At 33.5% G+C, this 17,946-nt stretch overlaps 1 protein-coding gene across 3 annotated transcripts in view; it reads left to right on the top strand.

Annotated features, from left to right (window-relative positions):
* LOC126738137 (gamma-aminobutyric acid type B receptor subunit 2-like) overlaps positions 1-17,946 on the top strand; it is a 332,160-nt gene that overhangs the window by 130,555 nt on the left and 183,659 nt on the right. Inside the window, exon 12 of one of the 3 annotated variants that reach the window (XM_050443312.1) lies at positions 4,690-5,618. The exons of the other annotated variants lie outside the window; for them this stretch is intronic. Within the exon in view, the coding sequence (XP_050299269.1) occupies positions 4,690-5,502 (813 nt within the window). The 3' untranslated portion in view covers positions 5,503-5,618. Of the gene's footprint in view, positions 1-4,689; positions 5,619-17,946 lie in introns of those variants that run through there. 3 annotated transcript variants of the gene reach the window in all.

Here is a 17,946-nt window from a genome sequence, read left to right as displayed (position 1 = left end):
CTACTTGTTTACTTTTGAAACCCCATAACTTTCATAAGTTTATGTTGATTAACCAGTTAGCAGCCCATCAGAGCAAACTTTTTGCCTTCAATTTTCTCGAAAACCATCGTTCTGGGCGATGTGCAACAAGAGTACCTTTTTTGTAGGAAAAAGTATGTAGTTTTTAAAAAATGTACCCACGTCGCGAAGAAAATAACCTAAAAAAAGTTATTCACGAATTAACCCCCTACCCTTGCAAAAACTACCCTTTCCGATTTTCCAAATTATTTTTCAGTATCACCATTTGATTTTGGGTCAAAATTTAAGGCAGAGGATTTTTTTTCGAAATTTTATCTCGTTTTTTAAGCCTACAATTTCAAAAAACCGTTTTTTAAATTTACCCTTTCAGTGCCCCTAACTCCCTTAATATGCATTTTCCGCCCTATAGTTATAGGAACTTTTTTTAAAATTTTTAGGAGTACTATCACCCCCCGAATTTTTTTACACCATTTCAATGACACCCTGTATATATTTTTTTATATGGCATATTCTTTTACAAGTAAATAATGTGCAACTTTGGGGTAAATTATCCATTTTCTATTTTGAGGCTAGACGAATTTGAAACACCGTTTATGTATATTTTTCCAATAAAATAAATAATAAAAAATATTTAAAACATTTATCACATACCTAAAAATACGTAATAATAAAAAAAAATATTATCTTGTAAAATGTAAAATATTAGGTCCCGCGGTATCTCCACTTCACGGTAGTCGTTCCACTGTACGGCGTGCGCCACCAAATCTCGGCTTCAATTTTGACGCCATGAAACCAGTGTCACGGCTAGAACTCTCGATCGGCTACGGTTGAACTCTTTCAATTTAGTCAATATATTTGTGATACATCGGATTCCAAGCCACTGTCGCATATTCTATAGTAGGTTTAACGAATACATTATATAATAATATTAATGATGATTGATTACTAAAACCCTTTGTAATTCGAGATATAAAACCTAGATTTTTTATAGCTTTCTGAACAATGTTTTCTATATGAACGCCGAAGAGCAGTCTGAAATCCAACGTCACACCTAAATCCTTAATAAACTCCACATACTTCAAGATAGTACCCCCGAAATAGATATCACATTTGTTTTGTGTCTGAGATGGTTTTCTGCTAAAAAGTATAGAATGACATTTTTCTGGATTAATAAATAATTTATTTAAGGTACAGTACCTTTCAAAATTTGCAAGATCAGATTGCAGGGCACGAAAATCTGATACGTTCTTGATTGTTGTAAAGATTTTTAGGTCATCTGCATATGCAAGATATCTACAGGTAGAGAAACATTGACCAATGTCATTTAAAAAAATTGAGAACAAAATCGGTCCCAAATGAGAACCTTGCGGTACTCCTGAAGTTACGGTTGTATAAGAAGACTTTACTCCATTTATGACAACGTACTGAGAGCGATTTTTTGGATAACTTTTAATGAGATTGAGTAGGGCCCCGTACACACCAAAATTCTCCAACTTCACGAAAAGTGTAGGATCAAAAGCCTTGGAAAAGTCGTTGTACACGGCATAAGTTTCCAGACCACTATGCATATTTTCGTTTATACTCTGAATAAATGGTATTAAGTTGATTATTACCGATCTTTTTTGGAAAAAGCCATATTAGTTAACATCAATAGCTTCTTTGACCTTAAAGAATAATTGTTTTAAAAGCAAAGATTCAAAAAGTTTACCAAAGTGACTAAGTAGGCAAATAGGCCTGTAATTCCGTACATAAGTGTTTTCTCCAGATTTAAATACTGACACAATTTGAGCTGTTTTCTATATATTAGGAAAAATGCCGCTGGATAAACATTGATTATACAAAATATGCAAAGGCTCCCACAAGCTAGGACAAGACTTCAAAAAAAAATGAAGGAATACCGTCTGGGCCAGGTCCCTTTTTAGGATCCATAGATATAAGTGCGGATTTAATGTCATTTATATCAATATTGTTAACTACAAAACATTCTTGACATTGACTAGGCTCAATTAAAGTTGGTGTATCAGAAGGTTCAAATACTCCTCTAAAATACTTAGAAAAGAGTTCACTAATGTCAACACAATTCGAAGCTTCCTGATCATTAAATTTCATTTTTATTGGTAAGCTTTTAGTGTTTTTTTGTTGTGAAAAAATGACCAGAAATATTTAACGTCTTTGACAATATTTATTTCTGTTTTATAAATATAATCTTTGTAATCATTGCATATATTAATATATTAATCTTTACTGTTTTGCGTAAATTTGAAAAGTTGTCATAAACAGATTGTCTTCGGTACAGTTTCCACATTTTATGTTCCTTTAATTTATTTTTAATTAGATTGATTGTGTGTTTAGAAAACCATAGAGGGTATTGTCCCTTATTGATCTTAATTCTAGGGATATGGCTAATAACAATGTTATCTAAAACTGTATAAAAACATGCAATGTTAATATTTACATCTTTAGATGAAAATAATTTGTCCCAATGAGTAGAAATAATAATTTCATTGATAGTGTCATAATTGGCATTATTAAATTTTAACTTGGTATATGAATTACTAATAATGTTTTTCTCCGATATTAAATTAACATTTATATCCAAAGACATGTGATGGCTATCTTCAGGCACAAATGGATCTATACTTTTATTTACAATAACTTTTGTAGAATTAGAAATAATAAGATCCAAAATTTTATCACCAGCATTAAAGACGTGATTAAATTGCTTTAGATTATTAAAGTAAAAAGTATCAGAAAATGCTTTGCTGCAAGGATCAGTGGCGTTAATCCTTAGTAGTAGGCAATAAATCCTTAACATTCGGTTTTTGTGACCATATTAAATTAGGTAGATTAAAGTCACCCATTATTAAAAAATAACTATTAATATTAGTGCTTATAATATTTTCTAGTTTAGACAAAAAGTTTAGATAGTTATTTACTGCCGCATGAGGTGGAATATAAAGGATGCATTAAAATAATTTTCTACCTCCCTCTAAAGTAACGCTCACCCAATGTCTTCGATTATTGTGTTAGAATTACAATACTTAGAGACAAGTTCCGTGTGGTATACGTCACGAATCGCCAATAAGATACCGCCACCATCACTTTTGCCACTAATGTTAGCGTTCCCATCAAGTCTAAAAACGTTATAGTCGTTAAAAAACAGCTCCGAGTCCAGAACGTTGTGATTTAACCAAGACTCGGTTATTTCAGTCAGACTGATAAAAGTCTACTGTTTTTGTCCTAAGGCCTCTGGTGTTTTGGTAGTAAATAAAAAATTGCTGAGACGAGGTCATTAAAAAAAAATTAAGGGGTTGCCACAAAAAATTGCAAAAGTACTAATTAGAAGATATGGTTTATAGTGATGCTAGCACGGAAGACAGAGTGTGCTCATTAATAATATTAATGGCTTTGCTGTTCTCGTCCCTCTTTATGAAAACTTTCATTTCTTTCACCTAGCAAAATTTGAAGTTAAAATTTTTACAAAATTCCCTAGCTTTCTTGTGAAGTCGCTTATAGTAGGGTGAAAGGTGTTCGTTAACAAATATTTTTAGGCCATGTTCAAATCCTAAGTCTGTTGCCTTTAACCCGTGATTTCTTTTTTAATTTAGCGGCATTAATAAATTGGTTTTTTTAGCTACGGATGAGAATTTGACCACTATGTTTTTTGGTTGGGTTGCACTATTTGTACCCTTAGTATATCTGGTAACCCTATGACATGACACGATATTGTCATCTTGAATGTTACTCCCAATAAAAGAACCTTTAATTTAACCCAATAAAAACTCCTTTACGAGAGTGAGGACGTTTTCCTGTGTCTTCTCGGGGATGCCACATAATTCAGCATTATATTTACGACTATCTAGCGGCATTAATTCAATTTGGGACCTCAAAGACATACACTCCTTACGCACTTCGATCAATAGGTGCTGCATGTTCCCCACAGTCTTAGATAGAATATTTACTTTCTCCATTTGGACTGTGAAATCGTCTATTTTCCCACTAAAAAAGTTTAGCGAGTCCGTAAATCCCGACTGAGCTGATTTTAAAGCCGCTACATCAGACATTATGATGTCATGCATTGATTATTAGAATATTGTCACAATATTTTCAAATATGAATACTTTCTTTAGAAAAATTTATATATTTTTATTCGAAATAGGTTTATTTTATAAATATATCTTAAATAGATCCAGTTTCAATATTCCTTCGTTTTCCACATAATCTACAAATCGATAGACCCTTAGGTAATACTCTTGTAACTTTACCCAGTTTACAGAAAACTCATGCGATAATAAGGTCTCCGGAAGTTTTCTTGTTAGTGGAATAAGTTTATTATTGTCAATGAAAGATTTTAATGGGAACATGTATTAAGTAAAGAACCAGGAAAAGTTATTTGAAATTTTGATATATAAACATAATTTTTTCTAGTTAGTCTAATCACTTAAACACAAAATACATGTAAGTCTTGAGCTATAAACGAAGCAATTTATACATTTATCTAAAGTTTTCGAAATTGTTTTATTTCTTTATTTTCAAGCTCAACTTGAAAGTTTTATTAGAGTTACTTTTATTAAACGGCTCTTAGATACTTTAAATTACATTCAAATGCTTTTCAGCATAAGAAAATTAAATTTATTTTAAATTATTAAACCAGTTTATTTATTTTTTTAGATCGAACGCTGTGAATGTCATAACACCTTGGGCTGGCATATTGCCCTTTTTGGCTACAAGACCATTCTGCTTATTATCGGCGTACTGATGGCCTGGAAAACTCGACATATTAAAATTCCAGCTCTAAACGACTCTCAATATATCGGAATTTGCGTTTATAGTGCAATTTTTACAACAATTATAGTAATAGTTTTTAGTTTTGTTACTGACTATTTTATTTTAAGTTTCATTGCTAAGACTGGTAGTATCCTGATTTCCACTAGCACCACTTTGGCACTACTGTTTGTACCTAAGATAAAAAGTACTTTTGGAAGTGTGGATCATGAATTAAGCATTATGGAGTCCATGGGGCTAAAAATTCAGTATAATACAAGGCGTTTTATACTGGATGACCCCAAAGAGCTGCTGTGTAGACTAGAGATCCAGAATAAGGCTTATAAATCCGAGCTAGAGTCTCTGGACCGAGAAATCTGCAGGTTAGAGAGCATTTTAGATGGCTCGGACCCATCAAGTTCCAATACAATGCAGACTTTTCCAGAAGTTTATTATCTAGAGGTGCCAAGAGCATCGTGGCCTATCTGGCATAGCCAAAGCATCAAAACTTTTTCCTCAGATAGTAACGTAAAAAGTGTCAATTTTTTCGGAAAGTTTAAGAAGTTTTTTGGAAGTTTGGCTTCCTTGCAATATGGCTACAGTAGTTTTGATGCCAAACAGATGGGAATAGGGAAAGATATTCCTAAATCAAATCCGGAAATATCTGATAAATTTTTGGTGCCATATGGGAGCCATTTTGGGGAAAAAGATGTGCTATGATGGACGCATTAGAACGTCTTATTAGAAAATTGTTTTTTTTGGGTACATGTTAAAACTAAAAGATATAGGGATAAATAGGAGTATGTTTAGTTATGTTCAATAAACTTTAGAAAATATTAAGTGTTTTATTTGTTTAAAAGGATTGGCTTTATTAACTAAAATAATTTAATAATTTATTTATTTTTGTTTAAGTTTAAATATAAATTCTGTACATAAAATTGGTTTCTCTTAAGTTATCCTAATTTTAGTAAATCTAAGTAAATATTTATAATTTATTCTTAACAGAGATATATTATTGAAATCTTTTGTAATTACCTTAATTTTATTTCTTTGGTTAAGCTAAAAAGTGAGTTTCAACTTAGCCATTTATAATTTACAAATTGTAATATTATTATTATTTTTTATAAGTAACTTTAAATAAGTAACTTTCATCTGACACTTTTTTACATGCGACCTCTCTTTTTTAAGATATTAATTCTTGATTCTTTTACGAATTTTTTCCTTGATAATGACATTTGCCCTTGTAGGTAGTATCTGATGATCTATCAAAAGGAGTGAAAGTATCTTATAATAGAATTTTATTATCAACAGAATCGAAAACTTGAAAATAAATCGTGCAAAGTTCAAATAAGAGAAATTGAAACAAAAAAGTCAGAAAATTATTTCAATAAATGTTCAAAGTGTTGACCTTCCACTTCTATACACTTTTCGACTCGTTTTTTAAACGATCGATGAGCATACTGCAGCATCTGTGGAGTTATCTACCCGCAAACCTCCGTGATTGGCAGCTTCATATTTTCGGGAGTCGTTGGTGGATCGCGATATACGATCTCCTTCAAATAACCCCATAGAAAAAAATCTAAGTGCATCACATCACGTAACCGTGGACCAGCCAGTGGACTGCTTCACCGCGACCTATCCAACGTTCATTGAAGTTACGATCCAACACTTGGCGCGCAACGCGTGAATAATGTACAGGACAACCATGATGCTGGTACCACATATTTAGGCTCACTTCAAAACCCAGATCTGCCAAAAATACTGGTACGATCTGCAGCAAAAAATTACGGTATTTTTGACCTGTAACGACACCATCAATAAAATAAGGTCCTATGACTTTATCATTGATGATGCCGCACCAGACATTTACAGACCATGGCCGCTGATGTTCTATCGCTCGAAACCACCTGGGATTTTCAACTGCCCAATAATGCATGTTATGACAATTAACTACACCATAGTTTGTAAATGAAGCTTCATCGGTGAATAAGACGCACAGAAAGAAATTGTTATTTTCATACAACTGGGGCCGTATTTTCGAAACAATGCGAAAATCTTCAAATGCGAACAAAATCGAGCGGCGAAATTCGCACACGAATTAAAAAGTGCATTTTTGAGCAGCATTCGAAATTTCATTCGCATACGAACATGAAATGTAGTGGCAACGTAGCAAAGTCGAGTATATTGGAGGCCATGCCAAACGGGATGAAGACGATAAAGATTTTTTAATCTAACCTAAAATTTAAGTTTTAAAACATCAGGGAATTTTGAAGTTTTTCCATGACATAAAATCCGAGATTCAAAACATAAAAATTATTGCGGTTTTGTGTCGAGTGAGCAAAAGAAAGAACTAATTTCATTTACGGAAGAGCATCCAGAATTAAAGTCGGGCAAATTCACCAAAGGTTTTTCAGCTAAAACTGCACAATCCTTGTGGATAAAAGTAGCGGACAGATTACACAGTCTCTGGAGCACTTAAAGAGCACATCGATTTCAGCGTAATAGGCTTGCTTAATCTATATAATTTCTTAAATTAAATTAAGCATCTGAATACATTTTAAATGGGTCAAGAAATGAAGAGTACGTTCTATTCCTTCTATCTGCTAGAGTTTCAGTCTCTTCCAGATTCTACTTCGTAGAATCTTTGATACTTCCTGTAAGTATCAAATAGGTAGCCCCCTGAAACGCTACTGGAATTAAAAAATGTATTTTATTCCCACCAAAAAAGGGCCTTTATGACGACAAATAAGCCTACCAAATTTTATTTAAATTGGCTAAAAGGATTTTGAATAATTGATAAAAAACCGATTTCATTAAAAAACTTTTACACTCTGTATCTAGGAAACGAAACAAGTTAGGACATACGTTTTTACGAAAAAAACTTCTTATTTTTGGCTGGTAAATACGCCCTTGAAATCTTTGCACTCAATTTTGAATCACCCTGTATATGTTATGATAATTTTAAGTTTTTTGGGGATGTACCCAATTATGGCTCAAGAAAACGTACAGATTTAATATTGGCAGACAAATGTAATACAGGCCAGTTAGTCAACTTTATGCTGTACAAGAGTTTAATTAAAAATAATAAATTTCCTGTGATAATTTAAGATAATTCATGAGGCTTTTGAATTTTTAGATTTGATTAAGGATTTTTTCATGTATGATTTAATTTTATTTTAATATGTGTGTAAATTGTTGTATTTTTTCTAAACGTTAATTGCTTTATTTTAATTTAATTTTATTAGTATAGTTTTAGTTTTTGATTATATGTTACAAACGTTAATATTTAGGTGACTTTTTATACTTTTATGCTTGCTATGTATCTTAATATCAGAGGCAATATTTATTTTGCTGACACTGACCCAACATTCTTCATGACTTGTTTTTTTTAAATTCAACCATTTTTTTTCTGACTCTCAATTATTTAATTTCATTTTCTATGCATTTATATTCTTTTTTAACTACAAAAGCCCACATTTCTCCGAGATCTTTGACTCAATTTGAATTTATACGGAAAACTTTTAATGAATCAGATCTGTGCATATCTGTATCCACGTATGTGATTTTCTAAGCCTCTTAATATACGATTAAAAGTTTTAAATAAAATAGTTCTCTTTTAGAAAGTTCTCTCGTTATTTTGGAGTTAGTGAAGTTGTATTTTATGGTAATATTTTTTATATAAATGGGTAAAAGATATGTAAGTAGGGGAAAGTGGAGAGTCATGAGACAGCGCTATCTTCCATATCATTTAACAAGTATGTCGATTTTAACACTTTTTTTCATTCAAGTGTATTTCCAGAGATAATGTTCTGAAATTAAAAAAAAATATATATGTTTGTAATATTTTTGATTCGTTGTTAGACATTGAGGATTTGTAAGACACTATTTATTTCAAATTTTTATATAGTTTTTGGATGTAGGTGACGACCTAAAAAATTTGGCCAAAAAGGTTCTGTGTGATATAACTTATAATGTTGGTGATCGTTTTTAGATATTATTAATACTTTATTGAGAACTGGTATATTTCCAGATTCACGAAAACTGTCTGCTTTTGTTCCTGTCCTCAAAGTACAAAACACCAAATGTGGCAATTAATTCCGACCTAATAATACTGCACCAGTCTATGAGAATCTTTTGGAAGTTTATATCAAAACCAACTTTTTGACAACTACAAATTTATTATCCCTGTAATAGTTTTGTTAAAGCCCTTAACTAAGCTTTTGGGTTCTTGGATTACTTGATGTAACTGTAAGATGGTTAAGTTGAACTCTGAAGTCTCTTGGATTCTCTCCACTGCATTAGCTATTGTACCGATTTTGACATACTGTTCCTGTATATGTGCCGTACTACAAAAGGTGCCGAGACTGTTGGCTACTTAACTACAACCCCATAGCAGCTTAGCAACAGCTAAGTATCTAGTTTTCAGTTAATAAATAGTGTTTATTTTCATTACCTTTAATTTATCTTTAATATGTTTTATTAACTTATTATTCATTAAATTAATACCCTCTTTAATGTAGGCCCACAATTCTGCTTTATTAAGTGTAGTTTAGTTTATTAGGTAAAATTGTGAAGCACGTTCGTTTGTAAGTGTAATTCGATTTGATACAGGAACTTCATTCGACTATTGTCGATAATAGTAAATGTGCGCCTGTTAACATATTATACATGATTTTTACTTCTCCCTATTTTTGTTCCCGTAGTAAATTTTTGAATAACGCCCTTTTTGATTAAAAATCCGGTGGCTCTCATTAATATTCCAAACTTTCTAGTTAGCTCTTGTTTAATTTAAGTTCAGATTAACTGGTAAGATTTTGGACGTAATAAACTCACCCCTGAGTAGAGTTGAAGATTGAGTGGTTGAATATCTAATTTAATCGGACACAAGAAGGACCATTCGACCCTTAAGATTTACTTTGTAAATCACAACGCTCAACTCCATTTGTTTAGCTAAATATTTTGAGTTGTGAACTTTCATAGGCTTATTTTGTTAATCAATGAGAAAGTAAAAATTGCGAAACAAGCGGTGGCTAATTGAATGAATTTAATTGAATGAATTTGAATTGGGATCCCTGAATTTGGAATTACGTTTTTTATCCCACTTCTGACACCAATTGTTACAGATTTCCCGTGGGTTCAATAAATAAGCACACATCAATAAATAAACACTAAACTTTTATTCACTACTTCACTTACTATCGAATTAAGGCCTTTAATATATCCAATAAAAGTCCTCTACTAATTTCAAGAATTTTAACAGAATGTTCTTTAAGTATAAATATAAATGAATATAAATCTATTAGAATAATCCGCCCAATACAGGGCCGTAGTAAGGTAGCTTTGTAACAATAGTCTTACTTTCGTACAAATTTTAACCAAAACGACAATGAATATAAAACTATCAATACCGGTTTATCTGACCGAGGTTGTGAAAGTTTATAGTGGGCCTAATAAGAATAAGTTTAGCCGCTATAAACTTTATACATTCACAAATTCTCCTTGATTTGGAATAAATCAAAAGGGAATGATGTTTTGGAAACTGTTAACCCTGTGCATAGCTTTCATTACAAAAAAAATTTAACTTGTTTTTCGTATTGTCTATATAAAAAAACGAAACAGAAAAACTTGATATAATAAAGGTCTATAAGTATCTAACAGAAATATGCGCTCTTTTCACTACATAAGAAATTACTCTATGACAAATGTCTCATTATTAAATTATTCTAATAGGGTTAACAAAAACTTGATTGACATGGCAAAGTGAACCTAATTTCAGAACAGAATGAATAATTCCTCTAATAGAACAAGAGATTCTTGGAAAATTATAAATGACCCGAGGGGCAACAGTAATGTCTTTGTTCCTCTACAGACCTTAGATTGCAATATCCTCAATTCATCCTACTGTAATATTGCTAGTAAGCTTTCAGCAAATATCTCACAGGAAATAGACCCCCAGGACCTAAACAATGTGATAGTATCTCTTTTTTTTGCTCCAACAAATAAATATGAGCCTAAATACTAATATTAATCTAAATATATAAAAATGAATACATATTTTCCTTGGTCATTAAATAACTTGAAAATGACTTTACCGATTTTATTAATTCTTTTTTCTTAAAACGTATTTTAGTTTGTAGAAGGATATTATAGAATAAACCATCAGGAAAATTGCACCAGAAATTGGAAATTTGCAAAACAATTAAAAATGCTTTGCGCGACATCTGTCGGTTTCGATTAGAATAAGACAGTCTACAGAAATCTATCGGTCAAAGTAATTTAAGAAATAAAAAATAGATGGCGCTTTCAGCAATTTCTATTTAGCATGCATGCATTCTGAAACATAATAAGTCAGTTTTTCGCGTTTGACAGTTCTTTTGATGCTTTGCGTCATTCGAAAGAAAAGTGTATTTGTTTAGCGAGTTATATTCAAGTTTGTTTAGCGAGTTTTAGTGAGTTTTCTTCATGTCGGCGTTAATTACACCAGTATGCTGTAGATATATATGTGAAGGTTGAAACTGAGCGATTGCCATTCATCAGGTTGAATCAGGCAAAACTCCGTTCCGAGCAATACATGCATCTTCGGATGCCATCAATGCTGACGGAAATGCACAGAATGTTGGCAGAATGACTATTCTTCCAGCAACGTACATCGGAAGTCCGAGACATATGCATGAATATGCTCAGGATGCTATGACCTATGTACGTCATTATGGAACACCAGATTTGTTTATCACGTGTAATCCACAGTAGACAGAAATTCGACAGGATTTATTTGCTAGCCAATCACCTATTTATCGCCATGACATCATTGCAAGGGTAATCAAAAGAAAATTAAAATCACTCATGGATTTTGTTGTTAAGCATCGCGTATTCGGCGAGACAAGGTGTTGGATGTATTCAGTAGAGTGGCAAAAACGCGGACTGCCACATGCACATATCCTCATTTGGTTGGTTGAGCGGATAAGACCTAATGAAATCAATGATGTGATATCAGCATAAATTCCCGATAATGAGGAAGATCCACTATTACATGAGATTGGTACAAAAAATATGATTCATGGGCCCTGTGGAATATTAAATCCAAATTCACCGTGTATGGTTGACGGAAATTGTTCTAAACGCTATCGAAGAAAATTAGTACCAGAAAGTATTACTGGAAATGATGGCTATCCACTTTATCGCCGCCGCGCCGTTCGACCGATGACAATGGAAGATCAACAATTATTGTCAAAGTGAAACAACAGGACATTGAAGTTGATAATCGTTGGGTTGTTCCATTTTCGCCATTATTATCCAAAACATTTAAAGCACACATAAATGTAGAATATTGCTATTCTGTAAAATCTATTAAATACATCTGCAAATATGTGAACAAAGGTAGTGACATGGCTGTGTTCGGAATTGCTGCCAAAAATGCAAGAGAAGAAATCACTCAATTTCAAATGGGTCGCTATGTTAGCAGTAATGAAGCGATGTGGCGTATCTTTTCATTTGCTTTGCATGAATGACACCCCACTGTTGTTCACTTGGCGGTACATTTAGAAAATGGGCAACGAGTGTATTTTACAGCACATAACGTATTACAACAAGCTGACAGGCCGCCATCAACAACACTGACCAGCTTCTTTGAAATGTGCCAGAATGATGACTTTGCCCGAACGCTGCTTTACTCCGAAATGCCAAGCAGGTATTGCAGCTACGTTAGTAGAAGGCGGTCGAACAGCTCATTCAGCACTCAAGTTGCCGTTAAACATGCAAATTATCGAAACTCCAACTTGCAACATTTCGAGGAATTGTGCGATGGCCAAAGTCTTACAACAAAGCAAATTAATTGTTTGGGATGAGTGCACAATGCAAGATTTACGACACAACCAGAACCGGTTTGGTGGTGCGATGATACTATTGGCAGGTGATTTTTGACAAACATTGCCATAATCAACATCAGCCGATGAACTTAATGCATGTTTGAAGTCGTCAAATTTATGGAAGTATGTCAAAACACTTAAATATAAATATGCGAGTCGAATTGCAGAACGATTAATCTGGAGAAGCTTTTTCAAAACAATTGATATTGGTAATGGCAAAATTCCAGTAGACACATCGTCAGGATACATTAACTTCCCTCCCAATTTTTGTAACTTTGTTGAATCAAAAACCGAACTTATCGAGGAGGTGTTCCCAAATATTGTTCAAAATTATAAAAACCACGATTGGTTAAGCGAACGAGTTATATTGGCTACGAATAACATTGATGTCAACGAAATAAATTTAGAAATGCAAAATAAGATTGCAGGCGATCTTATGACTTGATATAAATCCATTGATTCCGTTACCAACCAAGATGATGTCGTTAACTATCCAACCGAATTTTTAAATTCGCTGGAAATACCCGGACTTCCACCTCATAATCTGCAATTAAGAGTCGGATCGGTTATTATTATGTTGCGGAACGTAAATCAACCACGTCTTTGCAATGGCACCCGCCTTGCGGTGAAGAAACTGATGAACAATGTCATCGAAGCAACAATTTTGAAAGGGAAGTACACAGGCGAAGACGTTTTAATTCCACGCATCCCCATGATTCCGAACGACATGCCATTCGATTTTAAGCGGATGCAATTTCCTGTGCGACTTGCATTTGCAATGACGATAAATAAATCGTAAGGGCAGTCATTAAATGTTTGTGGCATAAATTTAGAAAATCCATGTTTTTCACATGGTCAATTGTATGTGGCCTGCTCCCGTGTGGAAAACCTTCCACATTATTTATTTTCGCTTCAGGAAAGAAAACTAACAATATTGTGTATCAAAAAGCGTTACAATAAATATTTACTAGCTTTTTGTAATATTGTTTTGATTTTTTTATTAAATTGTTAGGTATTAACTTCGGCGGTACGAAGTTCGCCGGGTCAGCTAGTTTCATAGTAAAATATTCAATAATATAATTAACAAGAGTTCATCAGGTTGAGACGGGTTTTCAGTAAAGACATCCTTGGCCTTACCTCTCGTTGCCTTGCAGCTTTTGACTGAGATAATTAGCTTTTCATTTGTGGCTAGGGTTTTTACGGCTTTTTTAAATAGAGCAGTGATTATTCTTCTTTGCAAGGGTAGTCAACACAACTATTCTGCTTATATTAAACCCGTAGAATTATTGCCTACTTTGGCCAAGATTCTGGAATGTCTAGAAAGATGACGATAGTTTCATTTTTAGAGAAAACTTAGATCACCAACAAACATAATAGACTGAATACTGGTGGGGTTGCGGCAGCAGTGTTCTATGACTTGTCAAAGGCATTTGACTGCTGCAAAATTAGAGCTTTATGGTTATATGGGAACTATCATCAATGGTTCCTGATCTTTCAGATCATGTTTAGGCAGTTAAGTTTAATTTGGAAAACTTAATATAGATGTAAGTGTGCAAGGATTGGCCCTCTGCCTTTCCTTATTTATGTGAGCGACCTTCTACAACTACCTATATCTGTCGATATATAATTCTATATAACTGTATAATTAATATATCTGCCAATATATAATTACGAGGCAGTTTTACCACTAACCAAAACTCTTTATTTTTACTCTCGATAGGTGTTTCGCTAACGATCTTAGCATCTTCGGGAAAAGATTCAAATGACTACAGTTTCTTTTCTTGAAGAAGCTAACAATTAGGTTCCACGTCTGTCCAACAAAACAGAAGGGTATGGGTCTTCTTATCAAAAATTAATGAAACTATCACCGAAATGGATATAAAAAATTATGTTACCAAGCATAGCAATTGCACTGATGTCTACGTTAAACAGTGTATCCCAAAACAAAACCAATCAGACAAAAAAAAGTTTATGGTAGGAGTGAGTCCAAAACTAAAGGATACCATCTACAGCAATTCCTTCTGGCCAAGGAATGTTGCATTTGCATGGTTTAACTTCTCACTTGGACGGAATTTTTTAGATGGACGGAAAAATCTGAACCAGAATCTGAATTAGAGGGAGTTGCCTGCATACACCCGACTTCCAATCTCAAAATGATGTCCCTTAACATCCGAAGTTTGACAAAAAAATTGGAGGAGTTGGAAATCCAGATTGAAAACAAGAATTTTGATATAATATGTCTATCAGAACATTGACTTCCTCAACAAGCAGTAGAAAGTTACTCTCTGCCTGGATACTATCTATCCAACAGTTTCAGCCGTACTGAAGCAGGAGGAGGTGGAGTCCTTATCTACACCAGAGAACCGTTTCTTGTAAAGAAGATCCCAACTATAGACAACATGTCAATAGAGACACACTTTGAAGTCGTTGCGACTGAGATTGAAGCCTTGCAGGTTGTAGTTTTGAGTGTCTACAGATCTCCATTAGGTAAATTAGACGTGTTCTTTCAGAGTCTTGATACAGTTCTAAATTTCTTATTCCATAGACGCAAATGTACCTTTATTTGTGGTGATTTTAATATAGATCTTCTAGAGGATAACCTCACTTCAGCCGAGTTCACCCAACTTGTCAGCACATATGACTTTAAATTCCTGGTAAATAGCGCAACTAGAATCTCAAAAACCACAAAAAGCAGTTGCCTTGATAACTGCATAACAAATTGTGCAATTAATTGTAAATGTACTCTATGGGACACCTATATGTCAGATCATATGGCTATTATTAATACATATGAATCAATAAATGAAACTACTGAAAACACCCACACAACGGTCTTAGAGTTCAGACCGTATTGTGGAGAGAGATTTTCCCGCTGTGTTACTTCATTACTAAACGTTGACTGGTTGTTGGTACTTGATAATTGTAACGTTGACAATCCTTTTGAAATATTTCTCAATGTTCTAATGTCTATTATAGACTTTTATATTCCCAAAAAAACTAAAACAATTCTCACCACAAATAAAGAAAACAAATGATTTAATAATGAACTGAAGAGATTGAGAGATAACTTAAACTTCTTTTCTACCTTAAATAAACATAACAGTACTCTAGATCTCTCAGAATGACTAAAAATTCGTATAAAGGAATATAAAACTAAAATAAAACAAGCGAGACACTCGTATTATACAAACAAAATAGGAAATAGTCTTAACAAATCCAAAACCATCTGGAACATCATTAAAGAAATAAAAAATAATGATCCTACTAATTCGAAATGTAATGTAACTCCCGATGAGTTTAACAAATTCTTTGTGAATATAGCTGACTCAATTACAAATACACTGCAAAATTCTAATGATCCCGTACAATTTACAGCAAAATATGTACATAACAACTCAACAGTATTCCTCTCACCTGTTACCGAAATAGAAGTCATTGATCTATTAAAAAAAAAGTTTAAGTGATAAATCTGCTCAAGACATCTTTGGTTTGAGCAATAAAATATTGAAACAACTTGCAAATGGTTTGGCCCTACCACTATCTCTAATAATAAACAAATGTTTTTCATCTGGTACATTTCCACAAAAGCTTAAAATAAGTAAAGTTGTTCCTATGTTTAAAAAGGATAATATGGATGATCCAGGAAATCATCGACCCATATCAATAATACCGATATTATCCAAGCTCATTGAGCTCTGTCTAAACCAGCGTCTCATATCTTTTCTTGATAAACATAATTTACTTTCACCAGCGCAGTTTGGCTTTCGAAAAGGAAGATCCACTGCTGATGCACTCAGGGTAATGGTAGACTACCTGGTTGATGCATTTGAGGGGGGCAAGACAGTGAGTGCAATTTTCTGCGACCTCTCAAAAGCATTCGACTGTGTCTCGCATAATATTTTGTTGAGCAAGTTGGTTTTTTATGGTATCCGGGGTATTTGCCTGGAACTTATCCAGTCCTACCTTTGTGAGCGTCAGCAGATGGTGGTGACTTGTGGAGGAAGAACATCCTCCATACTTCGAAAAACAACAAATAAAATAAAAATAAAATAAAATGAATTACCCGCCCACTTCTCAGAGGTGATATCTGTACAATATGCGGATGACACAACTCTTCTCAGTCAGCATTCAGATCTGATTTCCCTACAGAATGGAACTAGTGCAACTCTTCACAAGTTAAAAGTATGGTTTGCTGACAATAATCTATGCTTGAATCTAAATAAAACAGAGGTGGTTAATTTCTCTTTAAGGGAAAGACATCAGAGAATAGACGCGATCAAATTTTTGGGCGTTTATCTAGATAATAAATTATCATGGAAGAACCATATAATAGATCTGGCAAAAAAACTCTCGTCGGTTCTTTTTCTATTGCGCAGAATTGTTCAATTGGCGCCTCCAGTAGTATGTAGAACGGCGTATATGGGACTTTTTCAATCAAAGTTGTCATATGGACTGTTATTTTGGGGTAACTCGGCTGACTGGCAGAGAGCATTTAAGTTGCAAAAATCGGCACTCAGAATTCTAGAAAACAAAAAACCAACAGATAGTTGTAGACCTTTATTCAAAAATTTAAAAATCATGACAATGCCTGGCCTATACATTCACCAATGTCTGATGTTTGCCAGAACATAGTCTTTTAGATTTAGCACAGTAAATAGTAGGCACTTATATGACACCAGACATGGGGAAATCTTTTACTTCCACAACACAGGCTTAGTCTGACTTAAGGGCTATATGACTAATGCCATAAAACTTTTTAATGCAATACCCGAAACCACAAAACAACTACATTTAAATAGATTTAAGCAAGTAACGAAAAACCTGATTTTGGAGATCTGTCCATACTCATTGGACGAATTCTACAATAGTCTTTAACCTAGTCTATCAAAATTTATCGAATACTATACTTTCATACCTGTATAACAAATGTTTCATATATACTTGTGAGCATTTCTGATGCGAACCAAAATTGTATTTGGTTTACTCTTTTTTTTTTATTTCCTATGTTATGTAGGTAAAACTCTGATTGATTAATGCCTCCCTTTGTGCACTGTATTATTGGCGTTTGACAGTCTATACCTTTTGACGATGCTAAGCTGTTGGATGTATTTGAGCAAATAAAGAAGTATTATTATTATTATTATTTATCGTTAGCGAAACACGTGTCGAGAGTAAAAATAAAGAGTTCTGGTTAGTGGTAAAAGTGTTTCGTAATTTGAGCATCACACCAAAAGACTACATATATCTGGTAAATTTACATTGTTTGCAGTTAATACTACTATCCTGTGGAATGACTCAG

Source organism: Anthonomus grandis, chromosome 7 (assembly GCF_022605725.1).
Source record: "Anthonomus grandis grandis chromosome 7, icAntGran1.3, whole genome shotgun sequence".
Lineage (NCBI taxonomy): Eukaryota > Metazoa > Arthropoda > Insecta > Coleoptera > Curculionidae > Anthonomus > Anthonomus grandis.
This window is presented reverse-complemented; position numbering and strand designations above follow the sequence as displayed.